Here is a 22260-nt window from a genome sequence, read left to right on the forward strand (position 1 = left end):
TATTTGGCAGTACACTTTTTTTTGGTCTCATTCTAAAGAATCAGAAAAGGGTTTAAATGCACCAAAATTACAGGCAACGAATATGTTTAAATTTAACTAAAAGGTTGTACATATTTCTGGATGGCTCAAACCACATTTGAAGGAGCCTGTCTGTACATTTTTCTGGGTTCATTACAGCCTCCCTCAAATGACACTTCCCCTGTCATGTTTCATCAATGTGAAAACTTCAGTTCATCCAAGCAGGTGACTCAAGTAAAATGCTGCAGGTGCCCAATACTTGCATCTCTATCAGGAAAAATTCAAAATGCTCCCTAAAATCTGTGCCAGGGAATCATTTAAATCAGGTCTCTTTCTCCTCAACAAGTAAAGAAACTGAAGCTGTGGAAGCCCCACTAACAGTTTACAGTTTGATTTAAAAGATACTCAACACTGCACTCTCTTAAATGATCTTGGTGATTCTGGGGAAAAGCTGTTGGTCAGAAAGCCCAACTTAATGTAAATAACACAAGACTCCAGACAGATTACAGGAATAGCTACAATTTCCCAAAATACACCAATACAGAATCAATTTCTCCTGTAACAGAATGAACATGGCATCAAATATATATTTTACCCTTAAATAGAACTTTATTCAACCAAATCCAAGATTATTCCAAAATTATCTTTTAACATTGGCTTATAGAATTATTTTTGCCATTTTTCCCCATTCAAAAATCCCTCACATATTGCTTAGGAGAAAAAAAATCTTTGAAATATTAATTTAAAAAGCTTTTTTTTTTCTGGAAAAACAGGGAGAAAGTGAGAATGGCATTTTTTTCCTTGAATATTCCTTTTCTACACCTCCAACAAAATGAATGGAATAGTGAGAAGTTACAAGAACACTCTGCTCAACTTTTACACAAAACTGAGAACTCAGGAGTGTGACTTGGACAGGGGGAACTCGAGCTGGCACAGCCTCACCTGGGACTGGCAAGGCAGAGGTTTAAAACTGGTTTCAATTCTCCTCTGCTCTCAACTCTGAGCTTAGAAAACCAAGTCAAAATTCTCTTTGAGTGAAGCTGAGATCATTTGTGTGAAGGTTGTGGCTCCAAGCCCTGGCAGAGCAGGAACCTGGAGGGGACAAGCATGTCCCAGCTCCCCACAGGCCCAGGGCTGCAGCTGGAGAGTAGCAGAATCTTTTATTTCTAGAAAAGTTTGTTCCCAGCCAAAAGTTTCTTCCAATGTGTCCATGGGTGGCTTTCAAGATCCAAATAACCTGGGGGATACAAAAGAATAAAACAAAAAGGAGATGAGAAACAGCCACACCACTGCAAGGCTGGTATCATCTTATTAATTTGATGGGTGGGTTTCCACCCCACCCCAAAATGAAAAACATCCCCAAATTTAAACCCAGGTGATTTTTGTTTTGAGCAACCCCCAACCAACAACGCTCAGCATGAGGCTGAATGCTTCAGGTGCTGGCACAGGTGGTTTTCATGCACTAGAGGTGCCCACATTACCAAAAAAACCCCATGAGATCAACTCATATTTGAAAATTGAAATAAAGAAGTGAAAAAGAATTGTGGAAAATCAAGTGGGAGAGACAGATGTGAAAAGAGATATGTATGTGCAAGAAAAGTGCCAATATATGATGTTCTGTAACCAAGTGAGAAGATGTTCCACAGGGTTACTCACACAATCATGCAGAACATCATGAAGATATTCCACAGGGCAATGAAGATTCGGAAATACCTGAGACTCAGCAAGAACTCTCTGATATTGTCACCTAGAATCCAAGAGGAGAAGCTTTTGATATGAAAAACACACCTGACAAGTCACATTTTCAGCACTGCCTAAAAATCACAAGCAACTTTGGGAGGGGAAAAAAATTTAAAAAACACAACAAAAAGTTCAGCTTGAAATTTGAGGTTGTAGGTGAAGGATGGATGCTCTGTTCAGTGCAGCTCTGTAAGGAGATGTGGCAAAACTACCAAAAAATTAGAAAAAGGGGTCACATTGTGAAAAAGAAAAGACCAGAAAAGGCTTTCTGGGATTTTTAACCAGCAAACAGAGCTACAAGGGAGCAACACAGGTGGATCCACGTGGAAATGGCAATCAGGGAGTGAGCAGAGCGCTACCTCTATAGCACAGGTACCTACATGTCAAAAATGCTGAAAGAAATATGCTTTTTGTGTGTTTCTTCTCATTTCAGTTTACAAGTTAATAAACCAGTTATTCCAGCCTCACAGCAATTCACATCCAACAAAAAGGGGTGGAAAAGCTGTGTTTTGGCCAAGGATTTCCTCCAGAACAGCCCGTTCCTGTGCGTGTCCTGTGCCCGGCTCCCGCATCCCTTCCGTTACCGGTCGTGGGTTCCCTCTGCTCCTCTCCGAATCCCTCCGTGTCCCTTCTCCTCCTGCGGGGCAGAGGGGTCGTGTCAGGCAGGTGAACCCCAAGAAAACCCTTCCCGTTCCCCTGCCCGCCCTCCCCGGTCGCTCACAGCCTGAAGTTGAGCACGGCACCGGCGTTCACCAGCAGCGTCCTGCGGGAGAGACGGGGATGGAGAGGGGCAAGGACAGGGGATGGGGAAGGGGAAAAAGGATCGGGGAAGGGGAATGAGGATGGAGAAGAGAGGGTTTGGGACGGTGGAAGGGGGACGAGGAAACAGAAGAAGGAAACGGGCACGCGAAAAGAGGGAGAGGGAAGAGGAGTGAGGACGGGGATGGAGAATGGGAAAAGGGTCGGGGATGGTGAAAGAGGTCGGGGAAGGGGAACGGGGAAAGGGTCACGATGGGGGAGAAGGGGAAAGGACGGGAAAAGTGAGACGAGAAAGGGGAGTGAGGCCGGGGAAGCGGGTCGGGGAGGGAGAACGGGGATGGGAAGGGTCGGGAAGGGGGAAGGGGTCGAGAAGGGGGACGGGAACAGGGTCAGGCACAGCCGGGCCGGGCTAACCCGGCCGAGCCGCTCCCGGTTCCCGGCCCTGGTACCCGCAGAGCAGCAGGTCCCCGATCATGGCTCCGGCGGCGGCTCCGGGGGCCGAGGGGAAGCGGAAGGGGCGGGCACTGCCCGGGCCGGCGGCGCCTGCGCTCCCCGCGGCGGCTCCGCAGCGGCGGCGGCGGCGGCTCCGTGCCCGGACAGCGCGGGGAGCGAGCGGCCCGGCCCGGGCAGCGCCGGCCGCTCCGCCCGCATTCCCCGCAGCTCCCGCACGGAGCTGCCGGGCCGGGGCAGGGAACCGAGAACCGGGGACTGAGAGCCGCGCTCCGGGGCCGCGATGGATCTGGCGGAGGCGCTGCCCCTCGGGGAGCTGGCGGCCGCCTTCGCGGCGCTGCCGGTGTTCCCGCTCTTCGACACCGCCTATTTCATCATCTCCGTCCTCTACCTCAAGTACGAGCCCGGTGAGTGCGGCCCTTGGCCGGGGGGCCCCGGGGGGAGCTCCGGTACCGGCACAGAGCCCGCATTGCCCCGCACCAACAGGTTCTGACACCTGCCCGTGCCCCTCCCCTGCCGCCTGTCACAGGCGATGTCACAGCTCCGACACCTGTGCCTAAATATAAAGCAGGGAAAAACCCCCGCGAACCCGTGACTCTGATTTTGAGAAATAATCCTGGGTTTTATTTGAGGCTGGATTCCGGCAGCATTGAGGTATTTCAGTTCGGTCACTTGGCTGCTACCCCAGGACTGAGAGTTGTGTTTCTGGCCAATCCCTTGGCTTGAATATTTTTGTGGCAGCACCTTCCTCCTATTTATATACAAAAGGGCTGGAAGTAAAACCTTGGTTTTTTCCCACCCTCTGGACCATGCCCTGAGCTGTTCTCAGGAACCATAACTGACCTTGCTTTGTTTGTTCTCTTGGGCTTATCTTGCACAGATCGATAGACCTGTGCCTTGGCTTTCACCTTCTGCCTTTGTCACAGCCTGGCTGTGCCTCGATCTTTCCCAAACGCCCTTTTCCCTCTGTTTTTGACAATGTGTGCACTCTTCATGCTCTGTTTTGAGCAGTTTCCCGGTAACTGCACAGTGACTGAAGGGAAGACCAACCCTGGGCTCGGGAATGATTTTCAAACCTCGTGTTGTGCGACCTCCGAGCCGTACAATCCACACGCTGTTCCCGTTAAACTCCTGTAAACAAGTGCTGCCTTTCCAGGCCTGATCACTCCCAGCTGCCTTCCAGCATGGAGCCTTGAACCGAACAATTAACAGGCAGCCCTCACAAAAATAGCTTTTAAACATATGCAAGCCCAGCAATCCGCTTGGGACTGGATAAGACTGGGGTGTGCTTTTCCCCAGATTCCTGCAGTGCTCCCATCCCACAGTTATGGGCTGAGGATCAGTGTCAGGACAGAACCGTCCTGTTTCCCCCTTGGAGACAGCATGGCTTTGTGGAGCCAAGGAAAAACAAGTGTTACTAAATTTAAGCCTCAAGCTAAACCTCAGGTTCCTATAGAACCAGTTTCATGTCTCGGCTGGTGCAGCTGTCTCGCTGCCGCTGTGTTTTCAGCTGGTTCAAATGTCCCCCAGGATGGAAGAGCCTGGGCACTCACAGCTTTGGCTCATGCTGATCCACTTACTGCTGTTTAAGGTGTACCAGGTAATCATGTTGATACAACATTTTTAGCATTTTCACTCTTTGTCTGCTCTCTGAACAGTTTTTGTCTCTGAAGTGCTGCACGAAGGATTTTGGAGCAGTTTAAGGTGATGAAAGAACCTCCCAGAATTGATGTTATTGGGAGGTTTCCCTGAAAACGTACAAAGGTGGATGAAAATTGCTACAGGAATTTTAAAAAAGGCCATAGCAGATTGTGGGAGGAGACCACAAAGTATTTCCAGACTGGTACAGGAGCGGGGTAGAACCCTCAAATCCTCTTCTCTCAAATAAAGATTAAGAATTCCTGTTCTATTTTTGCAGGTTATCTTATGAATGAAAGAGCTGAACAGATTGTTCATGAATTCTAGAGGGCACCTAGGTTGAAGCAGTGGAGAGAATGGTACCAGTATGCATTTTATTTTTAGACTGTAAAAAGACATTGATTTCAAGGGAAAAAAAATGTTCTTTATGGTAGCAAATAAAGGAGAGAATCTCTCAGCCAGTTCATAAACTTCTAATTTCTCTGTTCACATGAAACCTTTGGGGGTTCTGCAGGCTGTGATCATTTCTTGGCCATCTCTGGTGCTTGTTTGGGTTTCACACTTTTATATTTTGTTTTACAAGCGCTTTTCTTTGAGTTGCTTTGTGGGAGAACACGCACCTCCAGCCTCTCTCTTCCTGGGTCTTGAAGTTCCTGCTTCATTGCTAGATCCATCTTCTCACTGAGATGGCCTTGAAGGTCCTTTCCACCACTGGTGACTCCGTGATTCCCAATTTTTTTCCACAGGAGCCGTGGAGATGTCCCGGAAGAGCCCTTTTGCCTCCTGGCTCTGTGCTATGCTCCACTGCTTTGGGAGCTACATCCTGGCTGATCTGCTGCTGGGAGAGGCACCCATTGCCTACTTCAGCCACAACTCCAGTGTCATCCTGGCCACAGCAGTGTGGTGAGTGCCCTGCAGCCCTCCTGATGTGGCACAGGCTGCAGGGAGGTGGGGGACGTATTGGGACACAGCTCTGATCTCACTGGGATTAACTGGGGACAGCAGAGGTGGGCTGAGGCTGTCTTTGAGGCTCTTGTACTCCTGGCTCTGGTTCCCAGTTTCCCTGCCCAGTTGCCTAATGCTGTGATTATCTGGGCTGGGGCACTTCTATTCATAGCAGCCACTGCTGAGCCAGGAGCAGCAGCGCCCACGGATCCCACACAGGGCAAGGGGTGGCACATCCTGAAGGTTTGGAGGCATTTTATTTGTTGTGTTTTTGAAATGTGCACAAATGAACCTTTAACTTCCCCAGTGTGGGTTGTAGGTGCTTTTGCCTGGCAGAATGAGCATTGTTGTGAGTGAAGTTTTCATCAACAGAAGTTTTGGAGTAAATCTCTCAGCCATCAAGTTTTCTATACTTGAGAAAAAAAAGAAAAATGTCTTCTTTCAGGGCTGAAAAATATGGCAGTCTTCTGGAAAAAGGAGTGTTTGAAATCTGTCCTCTGTTTGTAATAACATTTCAGTACATGTAGCTTCTTGTTCTCTATGAGCTGATGCTTCTGGACCATACAAGACACAAACTTCTAAAAAATTCTGAATTAAAATTATTGAGTTTTATTCAAGATGGAGTGTTAGTAGTGAGGGCTCTCTGAGTTACTGAGGGCTCACTCAGCTCTTGCTATAGAGAGGCTTCATTGCATGCTGGTTTCCTTTCAGGATTAGCTATGAAATCAGGAATATTTTATTTTTAGGTTTTCCTTCTTCTTCACCTGCCATAACTCAATCTGCCACACTACCCCTCTCTGCACGTCCCAGATCAGAACAAACCTGTGCCCTTTTTGCAGGTACCTGATATTTTTCTGCCCCATGAACCTCTTCTACAAGTGTGTCAGCTTCCTGCCCGTGAAGCTCGTCTTGGTGGCCATGAAGGAGGTGGTTCGGGTGCGCAAGATCTCGGCCGGCGTGCACCATGCCCACCACCTCTACCACCACGGCTGGTTCGTCATGATGGCCACGGGATGGCTCAAAGGTGACACCTGAGATGCTCCAGAGCCTGCAGGGAGGGCTGGGACAGTGTGGGGACAGCTCAGGGGGAGCAGCAGGGAGGGGATGTGTGTTGTGTTGTGTGCCCCAATGTTGGAAGGAATGAGGAATCTGACTCCGTGTTCTTAGAAGGCTGATTTATTATTATATTATATTATATTATATTATATTATATTATATTATATTATATTATATTATATTATATTATATTATATCATAATAATATATATATTATATTATATATATATATTATAATAATACATTATAATATAATATAATATATTACATATATATATTATACTATATGATATAATTATAATAGATAGAATTATAATATAATTATTATAATATATAGTATCTATATTATATACAATATATAATAATTATAATATAATATTTTATATTTATTATATTATAGAATGCTATAGTAAAACTATACTAAAGAATAGAGAAAGGATACAGACAGAATGATCATGAAAACCCATGACCCCTTCCAGAGGTGAAATCATATCATATCATATCATATCATATCATATTCTATCATGCTAAAACTATACTAAAGAATAGAGAAAGGATACAGACAGAAGGCTACAAAGAATGATAATGAAAACCCTTGACCCCTTCCAGAGTCCCAACACAGCCTGACAGTGATTGGTCATTAAGTTAAAACAATTCACATGAAACCAATCAAACATGCACCTGTTGGTAAACAATGTCCAAACCACATTCCAAAGCAGCAAAACACAGGAGAAGCAAATGAGATCATATTGTTTTCCTTTTTCTCTGAGGCTTCTCAGCTTCCCAGGAGAAGAAATCCTGGTGAAGGGATTTTTCAGAAAATGTGACGGTGGCAGATGTGGGCTCAGGTTCTCACTGTGCAGGTGTTTGTGCTGCCTTGCAGAGTGGTTGAAGAGCTGGAGTCAGGAGTTCTTTATTCTTTCTCCTGTGAGCTCTGACCTCACCTGGGTCTTTTCAGGGGGTTCTGCCAGTCAGTTTTCTTTAAGGTTGTGTTTGGAGCAAGCACTTGAGCATCAGTAACTGCAAGAGGCAAATGCCTTTTCCCTGAGTCAGGATCCTCTTGGTAGAAAGTCAGGGAGGTGTTTGCCCTACTCTGTTGGCTTAGGCTAACTTCTAAATTTGGGGAGAATGTCAAGAACCCTTTGTCCCCTTGAGGATCCAGAGCCCTCTGCTGTGGCAGCTCCAGCTCTGACAGGTTTCTCTGCCTCACAGGTTCTGGTGTGGCCTTGATGTCAAACTTTGAGCAGCTGCTGCGTGGGGTCTGGAAGCCTGAAACAAATGAAATTCTTCATATGTCCTTGTAAGTCAGCAGCCTGGGAATTCCCAGGCAGATGAAGAATGGAATGAAAGAACCAGTCAGGGCTGGGTGCAAACCTTCCAGAAAATCTCTTTTTTTCTTTTGCAGCCCTACAAAGGCCAGTCTGTATGGCACAGTCCTCTTCACCCTGCAGCAGACTCACTGGCTCCCCATCTCTGAAGCCAACCTCATCTTCTTTTTCAGCATGTTCATGATAGTCTGCAAGGTAAGTTTACAGCAGCTTTGCTGCCAGCAAATGACAGAACCTAAAGTGGGAATATTCACCTTCCTGAGCCACTACAGGATTCACTGTGTGTAGGATCTGCTTAGGAAATTCAATGTTAAATTCTCCATCACACAAGCAGCTCCTTGTGCCTCGAGTGCTGCAGCAGCAGGGATGTTCCGTGGGGTCAGGAGGATGTTCACTGGTCAGTATTTCCCTGCTCTGGGTGATCTCTGGGTGCTCCCTGTTGTTTGGCAGGTTTTCATGACGGCCACTCACTCCCACGCCTCGCCTTTTGCTCCGCTGGAAAACCTCATCTGCCCCGTCCTCTTTGGCTCTGTCTCCAGTGGGCACCCAAGCCACCACCACGACCACCACGGGGCCTCCCATGAGGCTTCCCACCCTCCTCCTCCTCCTCCTGCCAAGTCCAAAGAGGAGCTGAACGAAGGCACCAGGAAAAGGAAGGCAAAAAAAGCTGAATAAAAAAAGTGACGGCGCAGAAAATAGGCCAAGAAAATTCTTCCAGAGCTGAGTCTCAAAGCCATCTGTGACCTCCTTTATGCTCCAGTCCTTCTCTCTCAGACTCCAGAGGAGAGGTGGAAGCCAGGACACTGCCAGCTGGGTCCCTGAATTTCATTTTTGCTCTCTGTGCTGCTGCTTGCTTCTTGGTCTCTGCCTCTCTCTATTCTGATCAGATTTTCAGGGATTTGGAGGTTTGTGCCAGGGTGGGAAGTGGGTGCCACTTCCCATACTGTCAGCAAATCTGATGCAGCATTTTCAATTGGTGTAAAATCTTTCACTGTGTTTATTTATGAATGGGGGGGAATGGTTTGTGCTCCTGCAACTCTTAAGTTCCTTTGAATTTTCACTGACCTTTTCAGAGTCTGCCAAAACAACAAACTGTTAAGACACAGCGTGGAAATCAGGTTTCATACCCGAGGAAATTGGATGGCCTGGTATGAGCCTGCTCTGGTTTATCCCAGGTCCCACACCTGCCATATCTTCAAGTAATGTGACATTTTAAATGCAATAATGACATGGCCTTTGAGCCAAACCCTGTTCACCTCAGTTCCCTCTGGTTCTGATGGTCAGGACATTTATTTGCTCAGCCAAGTCTGTGTTTGCAAGAGCTCTGAAGCTGTGAAGTGCTCCCAGTGCCACGTGTTGGCACTGTCACCATCCTGGGCTGTGTGTGGCATTGCTGAGTCCCACCCCAAACCTCAAACTCTTGAACCAGGGGAGAAGCATGGCTCTGGTTTGTTTGTAATCCTGTGGGATGCAGGAAGAGTGTGTGTGAGTGTATTTATTATTATTTATTTATAATTGCCAGGGCACCTAAGGCAAGGACCTGAATCTGGCGGGGGTTTTTTTTTTTTGACATTGCAATTGGAACTTTTAGTTGTGGCCCTGAGCCCACAGCTGGTTTGGGCTTGCAGTGATCCTGGTGTGCTCCAGGACAGCCTGAACACTCCCTGGGGGCAGGAAAAAAACTTCCCTACATTCTTAAATTCACATTAAAAGGCCGAAGCAGGGCATTTCACACCAGCTGATGAAAAACTACCTTAAAGGACTGATAAAAGCACATCAGCTGAAAATCCTGATTACCTTCTCTAGGTCCCCTGGGGCCAAATTGCTGGGCTGTGGATGCAGCTTGTGCCCAGTGAGTGAAGAATCTGAACTGCCTTGCATGGCTCAGGAGGGGTCTGTCAGCTCATTTGTGTTCTGGCTTTTAGAGTAGTCCAAAGCTGTTCTTATAACTGATTTTCTTCTTATCCATGGCATCTTCCAAGGGCTGGGATCACCACAGGGACAGTGGCAAGCCTGGGGGTTGTAGCACTGGGCATTTTCCATCCCTGGCACTGAGGTTTGCTGCTGTTTCCATTGCAGCTGGGAATGGAAACAGGATTGGAGAGAAGAGAGGGTTTGTGTGTGTGTGTGTGTGTGTGTGTGTCCCTGTTCAAAGCTGCAGCTGATGGTTAATTAAAGATAAGAAACCCTCCTTGTGTGCAAGCAGGGGAAAATCCAGGAGGAAAAGTCAAATGTGTGGGTTTGGGGTTTGACAGTGCCTTAATGTTGTGAGTTTCCCTCCCCTTGAGCAGAGAGCAGGAATTCTGTTTTCAGCTCCGTCTGGTCCTGCAGATGCTGCTCTGCTGGAACCTGATGTGTCACGAGCATGCACGAGACTGAATAAATGTTTTATCAGATGTCTGATCCAAGGGGAATTTTGTTTTATAAAAGCTGTCAACAAATAAAAAATTGTGAAGTGACTCTGATTGTCCAGTGGCACCTGAGGAAATCTCTGTGTTTGCTTTATACCCTTCCCAGCCACACAGGAGTCTGTGGCACCAGGACCTGGGGACAAAATGATTCTGGTTGAAGAAGGAGATCAGAATTAATGTCCTACAGCTGTGTCTGAAACTGTTCTAAATGGAAATAACAGGGTAAAAGGTGTTTGTGGTGTTGTTCTCAGAGCAGACAGCTTCAGGTTTCAGGGAAGAAAATAAGGAAATTGGAAATATAAGAATAAATTAGAAATTTCCTTATTCCCTTATTCCTTGAAAAAGGAATTGCCCCCTTTGGTGTTTATACCAGTTGTCTCTGTTTTTCCTTTTGTCACTGAAAGAGGGAGGAGGGCATTCACCTCTGACTGGTAAATATACACACACACAGTTCCAGCAGATTTATGTGGAGTATCAGTATTTAAAAGTGGAAAAAAAATCAAAATTCTCTGCACAAGTGAATACTTAGCCTGGTCCTGTAGCTGCTGCTCTGCTCTCTGAGTGCATTTTTTGCTCTTCAGAGACTTTGGACCCTGAATCAAATCAAACTGAGTCAAATCACAGCTTCTAATCAAACACAGAGAGAAGAAATATTCCAAAGGAGGTTGAATTTTAAGCTCTGAACACTTCAGAGTACCCAACAGGAGCGGGATTCATTTTGAGAAGACAACAGCCACAGAGGAATCACAAGTTCCATTTGGTGAAGCCTTTCCCAGTGAGAGAAATGGAACTTGTCTTGAATTTCCATGGCTCAGCACTGCCAGGCTGGTACAATTCCAGCCTGCTGTCCTTCATCCCAAGAAGCAAAAATGGGATTTGAAAAAGCTGCACATTTTAACCACAGCTGTGGGCACACAGAGCTGCTCCAGCACCTCTGGAAGCCCCACCTGACCTTTCCAGACCCTTCCTTCCTTCAGGCTCTGCTCCAAACAGAAAGAAAATGGGAGTGGGGTGTTTGCTGAAGGGATGGAATAATTAATTTCCACAGCTCAGAGGTGGAATGATGAGGAAATCATGACACAGCCAATCGACCCAAACAAGAATCTGCAAAGCCTGTTTATATTTTGAAGGGTTTTTCTTGTCTCCCCCACATATTTAATTCTTTTAAAATGTTCATAAACACTCCTTAATTTAGAGCAGATGAGAGTGTAAATTGCACTGGAAAAGGGAATTTCCATTGGCATGATCTATCAATGGAAAAGGTCAGTGAAAGACAATAAGAAACCAGCTCAGAAAAGAATGGGTCACAATATTTCAGGTGGTTTAACCATTCTGCCCGGTGACATTCAGGTCAGGGTTATTTTGCTCTGTGAACAGGCTGATGAGAGCAGGTTTTTCATATCCTCTGAAGAACCCCACGATAAATAATTCTTCATTAATTATTCCTCTGGAGTCTCTGGCTCCACAGAATATTCCCAGCTCCCAGGACAGGAGCCTGGCAGGGCTCAGCCTTCCAGGGACAGACGTCATTCCCTCCAGAGATGTCCTGATCTGATAACTTCTGATACTGACTCCAGTGAGACCAGGCTAAATTTAGCAGTAGGTTTAATCCTCAAAGAGGCCCTGGGTGCCTGCTGGGAAAAGCAAATGTTTCAGTTGCTGTTTCAGCATTTCATGTGGATTGACAGGTTTCCCTTTCCCGTTGCAGAGCCAAACCTGGTGCCTGCAGCTTTGCCATGGTGGCAGATCAGCTCCACAGATAGGGAAAGCTCTACAGGCCTTGTGTGTCTGTAATTTAAAACAAAAAGAAAAAAAACAACAAACAAACCCAGGGGATAATTTTACACACAGCATTAATAATTCTTCACAGTAAACGAAGTAACAAAAAGAGGAGGGCAAAGGAAAGAATTTCAGAAAGGGCAAAGCCAGTGCAAGAGCACCAAGCCAGAGCAACCAGTGTTCTTGCTTTCCACTTTTCCTTTTGTTATTGATGCCAATATTTACATTGTTGCACGCTTTGTCCAAAGAATAAATGAATTATATAATCCAGCAAAGCAGAAAGACCCAGAGGATAAAGATGGAAGTTACCTTGGCAGTCTCCTGAGCTCTACAGAAGTTGTTCCTTTTAACACTTGCCAGGTGATCAGCTGCCAAATGCCTGCTCCTTCCTGCAGCTTGTTAATGGCGCTCTAAGGGCACAAAAAAGCATTAAAAATTAGAGTTTTATGTGTTTCAGCTTTTTCTGGCCCTTAGCTATGATTCTCTGGTTTCTGGTTCTTGTGCTGTTCTTTAGAGGATGTAACTGGCTCCTGTGAGGATGCTAAGGAAGGTAAATCAGGGATAAAATGGCATTTCCTGCGGCCTTAAATTTTAATTCTTTGTCCAAATAACGAGAAATCAGAATATACATCTATACAAGGCTTCCCAGAAAGGTCTCAAAGGGAGTTTGGATTTAGTGTGAGCTGCTTCCATCCAAGAAAACAGGACACAGACAAGGCAAACCACTCACAACGGAGAAATTACACTGTTGATGCCAAATCCTCTGCACAGTGGGTTGGTATTTTCCTCTTTAGGATGCTCTCAGTATTGGCCCCAAGGCATCTGGTTCATCCTTCCTGCCCAACAAGGAAATGCCAATTAAAGGGGTTGGAATTTCATCAGACACCAACATGGCTTGGTAAACACCCACAAAATTACCTCGCAGCTAAGAATTTAATCCTGCTCCGAAGGCAGCAGGCTGTGAACGAGCTGTTGGGGGCTGGCGGCTCCGGGAACAGGCAGAGAGTGAGAAATCTCTTCCCCATCACGCCAGAGCCCACGCTGCCATCCTGAGTCACAGTTGCTACTCACTTCACCTCTGTGATGACATCTGCGACAAAAAGATGTTGATGGTGCTAAGATCAACAGTCAGGAATACCTTGGAGTCTGGGCTGTCTTTCACACTTGTGCATTTGCATCTTTCACACGTTATCCTTAGAAAAAAATGCCATTTATATTTCCTTATCTGCTTCCTTCACTTGCCAAAAGCGAATGTGGGGAGGGATTTTTTTTTTTTTAAAGGAGCTTATGAATGTCAGGAAGAATCGGTGTGAGACAGTGATTCCATCTTCGCCTTAGGGTGCAGGTAGGCTATAGGCCTGGAATGCAGGAAAACAGGTCGGAGATGTTCAGAGGCTTCAACATTTTTATAGCCTGAGGAGATCCAGAATGTCCCCGGAAAAGATTTCCTTGTCTGATTTTGTTTGGTTTTGATTTGCAAATTACAGCCAGCTGCCCCAAAACCCGGCATTCCAAACTGCTGCTGCCCCATGATCCCAGCTGTGAAAAATGCATGTATTTTATGATTGGCTTTTCACAAATATTAAAATGAATATTATACGTGTTGTGTTAGAAAGTGATGCTGCATTAATTCTATTAATAGTGTGTTAGATATAGTTTTAGGTTATAACAAAATGTTAAAATAGAGACTACGCTATGTAGGAGACTTTTTTTTTTTTAAAGAAAGGACTCACAGTGAGATGGCAGCCACAGGACACCTGAATCTTTCAGAGAAAGAGAATTTATTGCTCCATTATCAGGAGAAACGAACTTCTTCCTGCCTTGCTTGGGCAGGATGACGCCATTAGGATTATGAGGAAGAAGTTGACACTGACCAGACAAAATCCCATATTTGAATGGAATTTTTGCATCATGTATGAGATGTATGAATATGCAACAAGCTGTTGTTTTTAAGGGTTAATTCTCTGTTAACTGTGTCCTTATGTTGCCCAGACAAAGGTACCCAGACATCTGTAACTCTTTGTTTCTATTGTCTCATATTGTTCTAATTCAAATTGTCCAAATTATTATTACTCTAATTGTATTGCTATTCTTCTAACCATTTTATTACTGTTAAACTTTTAAAATTTTAAAAACAAGTGATTGGCATTTTTCACACCAGCCCTGGTGCTCCTGAGAGGAATCACAAGTTCCTGGCAGCTGCAGCATCCCTCAGGAAAGGGGATTTTCTTCTCTCCTTCTGATTTCTGTCTTGCTGGGCTTTTTTGCAAGTGATTACTTTTTTATTTTCTATCTTTCCCCAATGGAGCTGGCAGCTCTTGGCTTCCCAAAAAAAGCTCTGCAGGCTTGGGGACCTCTGTGCCACTGATTTTCTTTGTGTGTGACAAGAATCGGTGACAATGGCAGGGAGACGCAGTGGGAGAAGCAGAGAACACATCCCAGATTGTGATGCCTTGAAATGCAGCCTAAAAATCCATCTTCAGAGCGCTGGTGTTGGCTTAAATTAGATTTAGAATAATGTAAGCTAAACCCCAGAGTAGGCTCTGTGCTGTTTGTCTCTCAAGGTAAGGCTCCCTGCCTGTTTGATTTATGACAGATTAGGATCTCGGTTAATCTCCTCTTATTTGTGTAAATGACTGTGGAGATTAATCAAGTATTGTGTGTAAAAGGAGCCCATAAATGCAGATTACTAATTTTTCATTAATTATTCCTCCGTAGGCCAGAGGGATCCAGCCAGGGATAGACACCAGCCCCTGAAATCTCATTTCATGAGAGAACCAGGAAAAGCACAGCAGCTGCTCTGGCTCATACTGGTTGTCTCTCACATGCTCAGTTCAGTTTCCTGAAAAGGCAAAAATCCACAGAAATTATAGATTATGAGCTTTTGTGATGTTAGGAAAATTAATCCACACATATCAAAGGTTTATGTCCAAAAAGGAGACAGAGAAGTAATTTTACTTTATTCGAATAAAGGGAGAGGCCATGGGGCATTCCCCTGGGATCTCTCGAATTTTTGGAGGATGCAGCCTCCTTTTTATCCCAATTTCCCTTCTCTCTTTCCCCATTGGCTGAGGTACTTGAGAGGTTCAGACTTCCTGATACTCTTGATACCAAAGATTTCCCTCTAATCTGTAACCCTCCTTCTTAATTTTTAATTCTTAGGGAATTTAGGGGTTTTTCTTCTCCATTGTTTCTTTCATCTCTCAACATCTAATTTAATTTCTCAGCAAACCTAAAGTTTATTTGTAAAAGCAAATATCTCTTTCCATTCATCAATCAGTGGAATCCTTCCCATTGTTTCTTTTATCTCCCAGCGCTGGTTTTATCTACCAGCAGCCCCACAGCTTGTTTGTAAAGACAAATCTGCTATTCCTCTCAATCAGAAGTCCCCTCGTTATCCTGGTTTTTTGCCCTGGTTTTGTGAAAAATGTGTATTTATACAATTGGTTTTTCACAAATATTAAAATGGACATTATGTGTGTTATGTTAGAAAGTGATGCTGTATTAATTTTCTGAAGTAGTGTGGTAATTATAGTTTTAGGTTATAACAGAATGTTAAAATAGAAACTGTGCTATGTAAGATACTCTTTTTAAAGAAAGAACTCACACTGAGATGACAGCCACAGGACACCTGAATCTTTCAGAGAAAAAGAATTTATTGCTCCATTATCAGGAGAAATGAACTTCTTCCTGTCTCGCTCAGTTAGGATTATGAGGAAGAAGTTGACAATGACCAGACAGAATCCTGTGTTTTAATTAAATTTATGCATCATTTATGAGATGTATGAATATGCAACAGGTTGTTGTTTTTAAGGGTTAAACCTTTGTTACCTGTGCCCTTTTTCAGGCTTATTTGCCCAGAAAGAGGTACCCAGACTGTCCATAACTCTTTGTTCTTATTGTCTCATATTGTCTTAATTCAAATTGTCCAAATTATTATTATTATTATTATGACTCTAATTATATTGCTATTTTTATAACCATCTTATTATCATTAAACTTTAAATTTTTTTAAAAAACAAGTGATTGGTGTTTTGGTTTCTTTTCGGATCCTTCGTTTGCATGAAGGTTTAAGGCTCTTAATCGGCCCATTGCAGTTCTGTCCATTTCTCTTGGGGGTGGTGCACTTTAATTAGGTGTATTATGGTTCACTGAGTTCCTTATTTCTTATAACTACTCTTTCCCAAAATCCTGGACAACACAAGCTGCATTCCCATCCAGCCCTGGAACAGCAAGAAGTGTTTGTGGAGAACTTCTCCTCTTGGACAATGCCCAAATATTTCCCACTTCCTCTGCCCACTGGGACACAGTTGCCAGACTGAGCTCCTAAAGTGGCAACTGGCAGTGGGTAGCAGTGACTCAGATTTTCGGGAATTACAAAACTCAGCTTCTCCCTGGTGAAAATCATTCCCTCGGACTCCATTTTAAACAAGAAAGGCTTAGAGGGGCTCTGAGTTGCACAAAAAATGCCTCCCAAGGCAGGGAAGCAGGTGATGGTGTTCTCAGGGGTCTTAGGATGAGGGAAGAGATGAGGATCTGACTCCATGTTTCAGAAGGCTGATTTATTATTTTGTTTTTATATATATATATACACATATATATAATATATAATATATAATATATAATATATAATATATAATATATAATATATAATATATAATATATAATATATTATATATTATATATTATATATTATATATTATATATTATATATTACATATACTATTATATAGATAATATATAATATATAATATATAATATATAATATATTACATATTATATGTTATATATTATATATTATATATTATATATTATATATTATATATTATATATTATATATTATATATTATATATTATATATTATATATTATATATTGAATTTAAAACAATATTAAAATATTTTATATATTATATATGATATTGTTTAAAATTATATTAAATTTCTTATTTTATGATATTTATTATATTAAAAATATTAAATATATCGATATTTAGTATATTTTTCTATGCTAAAAGAATAGAAGAAAGGATTTCATCAGAAGGCTAGCTAAGAATAGAAAAGGAAGGAATGATAACAAAGGCTCTGTCTTGGACTCTCTGTCCAAGCCAACAGACTGTGATTGGCCATTAATTAGAAACAACCACATGAGACCAATCACAGATGCACCTGTTGCATTCCACAGCAGCAGATAATCATTGTTTACATTTTGTTCCTGAGGCCTCTCAGCTTCTCAGGAGGAAAAACCCCAAGGAAAGGATTTTTCAGAGACGTGTCTGTGGCAGGAAGCGCAGCAGGATCTCCTGCAGGGAGGGGAAGGTGCTCTTTGGGCAGGGAGGTGTCTCAGCCCAGTTTGCAGTTCCTGTTTGCAGAACAGTTGCAGCTGCAGCCTCTGGAAGGAATCCATGAGAACTGCAGAGAGGCTGAAATTTAAGGTTGAACTCGGTGATCTTGGAGGTCTTTTCCAACCCTAATGATTCTATGATTAGTCAGCATGTAAGGACACAGTGTTGGGTTTCACTCACAACACCTTTCAAGGTGTGTTGGACCTCAGGCATTTTTGGGATGAAGGATGTAACATGTGATTGGATTTTCACTAAAAGACAATAAATTAAACCCACTCTCTCTCACTGGAAGGTTTGGAATTCCTGTGGGCTGGAGAGTAAAGTGACACAAGAATTTCCTTTAACTCCTGCAGTCTTGCTGAGAGCTAATGAATTATTCCAGGGCTTTGTGCTAAGCTCTGCTCCCTGTGGGACAGCAGTGCAGACGGAATTCCCACCCCAGGGAGCTCTTTCCTCTCTGACTGGCACAGGCCCCATCAGTGATCACTTTTCACTTAGGCCAGTCCCAAAGAAAGCTGCAGACAGAGCCATTCCCCTTCCTAATTTTAGCACTCCCTCTTGTACTACTTTATCACATGATTCCGCAAGGCCATGAAAGTTTACATAATTTTGGGGAGAGAATATGCCAGTTCTGAAGTAATTTTAATCTCATATGACAAAACACACCTTTATATTTGTTGAATAAAAATATGGATTTATTTATATTCCCTTTATTTGGGAAATTCCCTTTATTTATATTTAAAAATATGGATTTATTTATATTCCCTTTATTTGGCAAATTCCCTTTATTTATATAAAAATAGATTTATGTATTTATAGTTATACTTACATTTATTTTTATATATTCCCTTTATTTATAGATTATAATATATTCTATATTATATTTATATATTATATTTATATATTATATTTCTAGATACCTATATTATATTTATATATTATATTTATATATTATTATATAGTCCATATTCTATATAGAATATAGAATAATATGTAAATATAATATATTTGTATATTATTATGTATTATATATTCTATATATTTTAATTTTGCATGTATGAAAAGTATCCATGAACATAATCTTGTGTATCAGTGAACAGGCTGCTGGGAGAGAGCTCTCATGCATGTATGTGCTTAATTTCTTTCTATTTGCTTTGTCTTCTTAATTGATCTGAATTTTCCCTAGCTGGCTGTTTGATTTAATTCAGTGAATGCATCACTTAAAAGGTGTCACACAGATTTTTCTGGAAAAGTGGGAATCTCTCTTGTAAAAGGCACAGCAGGGGAAGCAGTGTAAGAATTTCAGACTCCACTGTGTATGAAAAGCTTCCCTGGGAGCAGAATTGCCTTTTATTAGGGCTCTTTCTCACTGCTGAGCTGGCCGACAGCGCAGTGTGGGGGTTTGAAATGAGCTGGAGGATTTGCTGCAGCAAGGTGTAAGAAATGTGTTTTTCTGGATCAGTGCTGCTGTGCTGTGTCCTGTAACCAAGCAATCCAAAATGTCTCAATCCAGAGTTTTCATGTTCTTTTTTTAACCATAGAATGCTGGATTGGTTTGGGTTGGGAGGGACCTTAAAGCCCATCCAATGTGTGGGAACCCAGAACATCCCTCTGGCTGTCCTGGACTGCCAAGACCCTGCCAGGGGGCTCAGAGACCCTGGCACAGAGCCCAAAACACCTGTGGGTTTGATTATGACACATGGAGCAAATTACCAACCCTATATGAAGATCAGCAAGCCACAACAGTTTAGGTAGAATAATAGTGAAGTTCTCACGGGGTGAAAAAGCAGATTTTAGGGTTTTTGGTATGGGGGTTCAGAAGGCAAGATGGAGGGAACTGGGTGTGTCCGGCCTTTCTCCTTCTTCTTCTTGGCCTCCATCTTCTGCTGTGATGTTGGCACTTTTAGATTGGTTCAGAGTAGAAGCTCACTGTCTAACATAGGTGACAGGTATTGGGAAGTAATTGTAAACATTGTACATGTAGTTTTTAGTATAAAGACATAACCCTGCCCTGGGGGCAGGCAGAGTGCCTGGAACTGTCTTGCTGAGTGGATCTCGGCAGGACAGGAGAAAGAATTTTTTAGATAAGATACAATAAACAACCTTGAGACCAAGAAATGAAGAGCCCTGATTCCTTCTTCAAGTGCTGGGCTGGGAAAAGAGACTTTCCAACTCTTTTTGGGGTCACTCTGACAAGCTAAAGATCCTGACACCAGTGCCAGCCCTGCCATGGCCGGGACACCTCCCACTGTCCCAGGCTGCTCCAAGCCCTGTCCAGCCTGGCCTTGGGCACTGCCAGGGATCCAGGGGCAGCCCCAGCTGCTCTGGGAACTTTATTCCAGCCCCTCCCCACCCTCCCAGGGAACAATTCCTGCCCAATATCCCAATATCCCATCCAGCCCTGCCCTCTGGCAGTGGGAGCCATTCCCTGTGCCCTGTCCCTCCCTCCCTTGTCCTAAGGGCTGCTCCCTGTGACTCCCCCAGGCTCAGGGTTGGGTTGTTCGGTGCCTGTGCAGGGCCAGGGGTGGCACTGATGATCCCTGTGGCTCCCCTCCCAGCCAGGATATTCCAGGATTTTATTTAATGAGTCTGTGATTCACAGTCCTGACTTGAGAGGTAAAATCCTTTGCTCTGCTGGAGAAGGTTTATCCAGAGGCACAGCCCCAATGTTTGAGGGAAATAATTTCTCTCCTTTCTGCCCTGTCCAAAGACCATCAAAATGCATGAGATGGACCAAAAAATAATCCCAAAATGCTCATAGAGTGGTCACCAACTGTTGTGGTGTTGTGAGGGTCCCTAGGATGAGGTGAGAGATGAGAATTGACTCCAAGTTCTCAGAAGGCTGATCTATTCTATTCATTCTATTCTATTCTATTCTATTCTATTCTATTCTATTCTATTCTATTCTATTCTATTCTATTCTATTCTATTCTATTCTATTCTATTCTATTCTATTCTATTCTATTCTAAAACTATACTACAGAAAGAGAAAGGAAACATCAAAATGCTAGACAAGAATGAATAATAAAAACTTGTGACTGACCAGAGTCCCAACACAGCTGGGCTGGGATTAATTAAAAACAATTCACATGCTGGGTAAATAATTTTCCAAATCACATCCCAGAGGAGAAAAACATGGAGAAGCTGAGGCTTCTCATCTTCCCAGGAGAAGAAATCCTGGTGAAGTGATTTTTCATAAAATATCATGGTGACACTCATAGATTTTCCATCTTCTCAGAAGTCAAATACTGCTGCACCAACTTCCTAGAACCTTTGAATAAAATGTATTTGTATAATTGAGTTGTCTGGATTTCAAGGCTGAGGTGGCTTGATTTAGGTGGATCATCATCTTCAAACACTTGGACATGAGGGTTTATAGAATATTTATATTTCTGTATTCAACTGGAAAAAAATTGCCATGTATAAATTCCACTGGATATACTTCAGGGATAATTTAATCCTAATTACATTAATTTGCACAGAATTTCTACCATAAACGAGGCTATTGAAATATGAGGGATCATTCTGTGGCAGAATACAGGCTTGAAATGTTGCAGCTGCAGTCAGGAGGTTCCTTGTCCTGAAAGACCAAGTTGTTTACTGGGTAAACTACCGTTGTCCAAAATCCCCAGGTTTCTCACAGAAGAAATCCTTAGCAAGAGATTTTTAATATTTCAGTGTGGCTTTAAAAAGGGAGAAAGTTTTGCTGAACCAAGAGAATATACAAAGTCTCATGGGGTATAACTGAAGTTTCCTCAGGGAAAAATCCACACCATGACATTTCCCAGGTTTTACACTGGAGCCATCCAGATCATTTCACTTTGCACACCACAGAAATACAGCAGCTCTGGCTGCTCTCACAGGCTCACCAGAGCCAGGTCCTAGAAGGTTTTTCTGTCTCTCCCCTCCCAGGGATGAGGATAATCCACACAGAAATGTTGGCCAGGCTTCTTGCCTTGGTACTTTCCTACCTGGAGCTCTTGGGGCAGCTGCTGCAGGGTCTGTCCCTACCCCGTGCTCATCCCACTCTGTGGATTTCTCAGGGTTGTGTGTAGGATCCTACCTATCCTCAAAGGTAGAATCATTCCTGGGGCAGATACAGCCCCAAAATATTTCTAATTATCCCTCTGTTATGAATGAGATGCAAGAAACACAAAAAACAGGAAGGAAAAATTTATTGTGCTGTTCTGAGGAAGAAGAGACAATCCTGTGCCCCTCATCCACAGGAAAGTGATGTGAGGACTGTTCTTTGGGATGCATATCCTGGATAATAAACCTAGCTCTGCCAGAAATCAAATTCCAGATGTGCAGACTGTCATCCATGGCAGCAGAAACAGCACAGGTTCCTTTTTCAAACCCTTCCACACACCTCACCTCAGCTATCAAATAAGAGAGGGGCTCACAAAATGAGGGATTTTCTCTGCAAGAAACACAAAAATAAATTAGGAGGAGAAAAGCCTGGTTTGTGTAGGACTCCAGCTTGGAGACAAAGGCAGGAGGAAGGTGCTGTGCCTTTGTGCTGGCCATGCCCTGGCCCCATTGGCAGCTGCTTCCACAAATGAGGGGAAAGTGGGTCATTCAGTCGTCAGGACAACAGCAGCACACACTGACCTAGATATGGCTGCAGGAACATAATCTTGCTCCTGGCACAGACCACGGGGTTCACACAGGACCAGGGGTTCCAGCTGGGGTAACACAGCACAGAAACAAGCTCAAAAATGTCATTTTTCTGGCTGTGGCAGCAAGAGCAGCCTCTCTCTGTTTCACAGCGATGGCACTTGGTCCTGGTTGCC

At 43.5% G+C, this 22260-nt stretch overlaps 2 protein-coding genes across 3 annotated transcripts; one reads left to right on the plus strand and one right to left on the minus strand.

The window, feature by feature from the left end:
* Positions 1-605: 605 nt before the first annotated feature.
* Positions 606-3030, minus strand: SMIM7 (small integral membrane protein 7). Its single transcript, XM_030966710.1, has 5 exons — positions 2967-3030; positions 2480-2521; positions 2343-2395; positions 1675-1765; positions 606-1255 (listed from the first exon to the last, which is right to left on the minus strand). The coding sequence occupies exons 1-5, from the start codon at positions 2990-2992 to the stop codon at positions 1240-1242; spliced, it is 228 nt and encodes a 75-aa protein (XP_030822570.1). The 5' UTR covers positions 2993-3030; the 3' UTR covers positions 606-1239.
* A 66-nt stretch (positions 3031-3096) lies between these two features.
* Positions 3097-10418, plus strand: TMEM38A (transmembrane protein 38A). Of its 2 annotated transcripts, XM_030966892.1 has the most exons (7): positions 3288-3374; positions 4886-4964; positions 5352-5508; positions 6390-6574; positions 7819-7906; positions 8012-8129; positions 8385-10418. In XM_030966892.1, the coding sequence occupies exons 3-7, from the start codon at positions 5363-5365 to the stop codon at positions 8607-8609; spliced, it is 762 nt and encodes a 253-aa protein (XP_030822752.1). In that variant the 5' UTR covers positions 3288-3374; positions 4886-4964; positions 5352-5362; the 3' UTR covers positions 8610-10418. The 2 variants fall into 2 exon arrangements, with proteins under 2 accessions (XP_030822751.1, XP_030822752.1); XM_030966891.1 differs by lacking the exon at positions 4886-4964 and having other exon boundaries at positions 3097-3374; positions 8385-10417.
* The last annotated feature ends 11842 nt before the right edge of the window (positions 10419-22260 follow it).

The sequence above is a fragment of the Camarhynchus parvulus genome, chromosome 28 (genome assembly GCF_901933205.1).
Source record: "Camarhynchus parvulus chromosome 28, STF_HiC, whole genome shotgun sequence".
Classification (NCBI taxonomy): domain Eukaryota; kingdom Metazoa; phylum Chordata; class Aves; order Passeriformes; family Thraupidae; genus Camarhynchus; species Camarhynchus parvulus.

Coding starts and splice junctions, on each gene's coding strand:
- SMIM7 (XM_030966710.1), bottom strand. CDS start 2,992: ATGATCGGGGACCTGCTGCTCTGCGG. Junction 2,396..2,479: donor GCCGTGCTCAACTTCAGGCT/GTGAGCGACCGG, acceptor TCTGCCCCGCAG/GAGGAGAAGGGACACGGAGG. Junction 1,766..2,342: donor GCAGAGGGAACCCACGACCG/GTAACGGAAGGG, acceptor CTTGGATTCTAG/GTGACAATATCAGAGAGTTC.
- TMEM38A (XM_030966891.1), top strand. CDS start 3,251: ATGGATCTGGCGGAGGCGCTGCCCCTCGGGGAGCTGGCGGCCGCCTTC. Junction 6,575..7,818: donor GGCCACGGGATGGCTCAAAG/GTGACACCTGAG, acceptor TCTGCCTCACAG/GTTCTGGTGTGGCCTTGATG. Junction 7,907..8,011: donor GAAATTCTTCATATGTCCTT/GTAAGTCAGCAG, acceptor TTTCTTTTGCAG/CCCTACAAAGGCCAGTCTGT.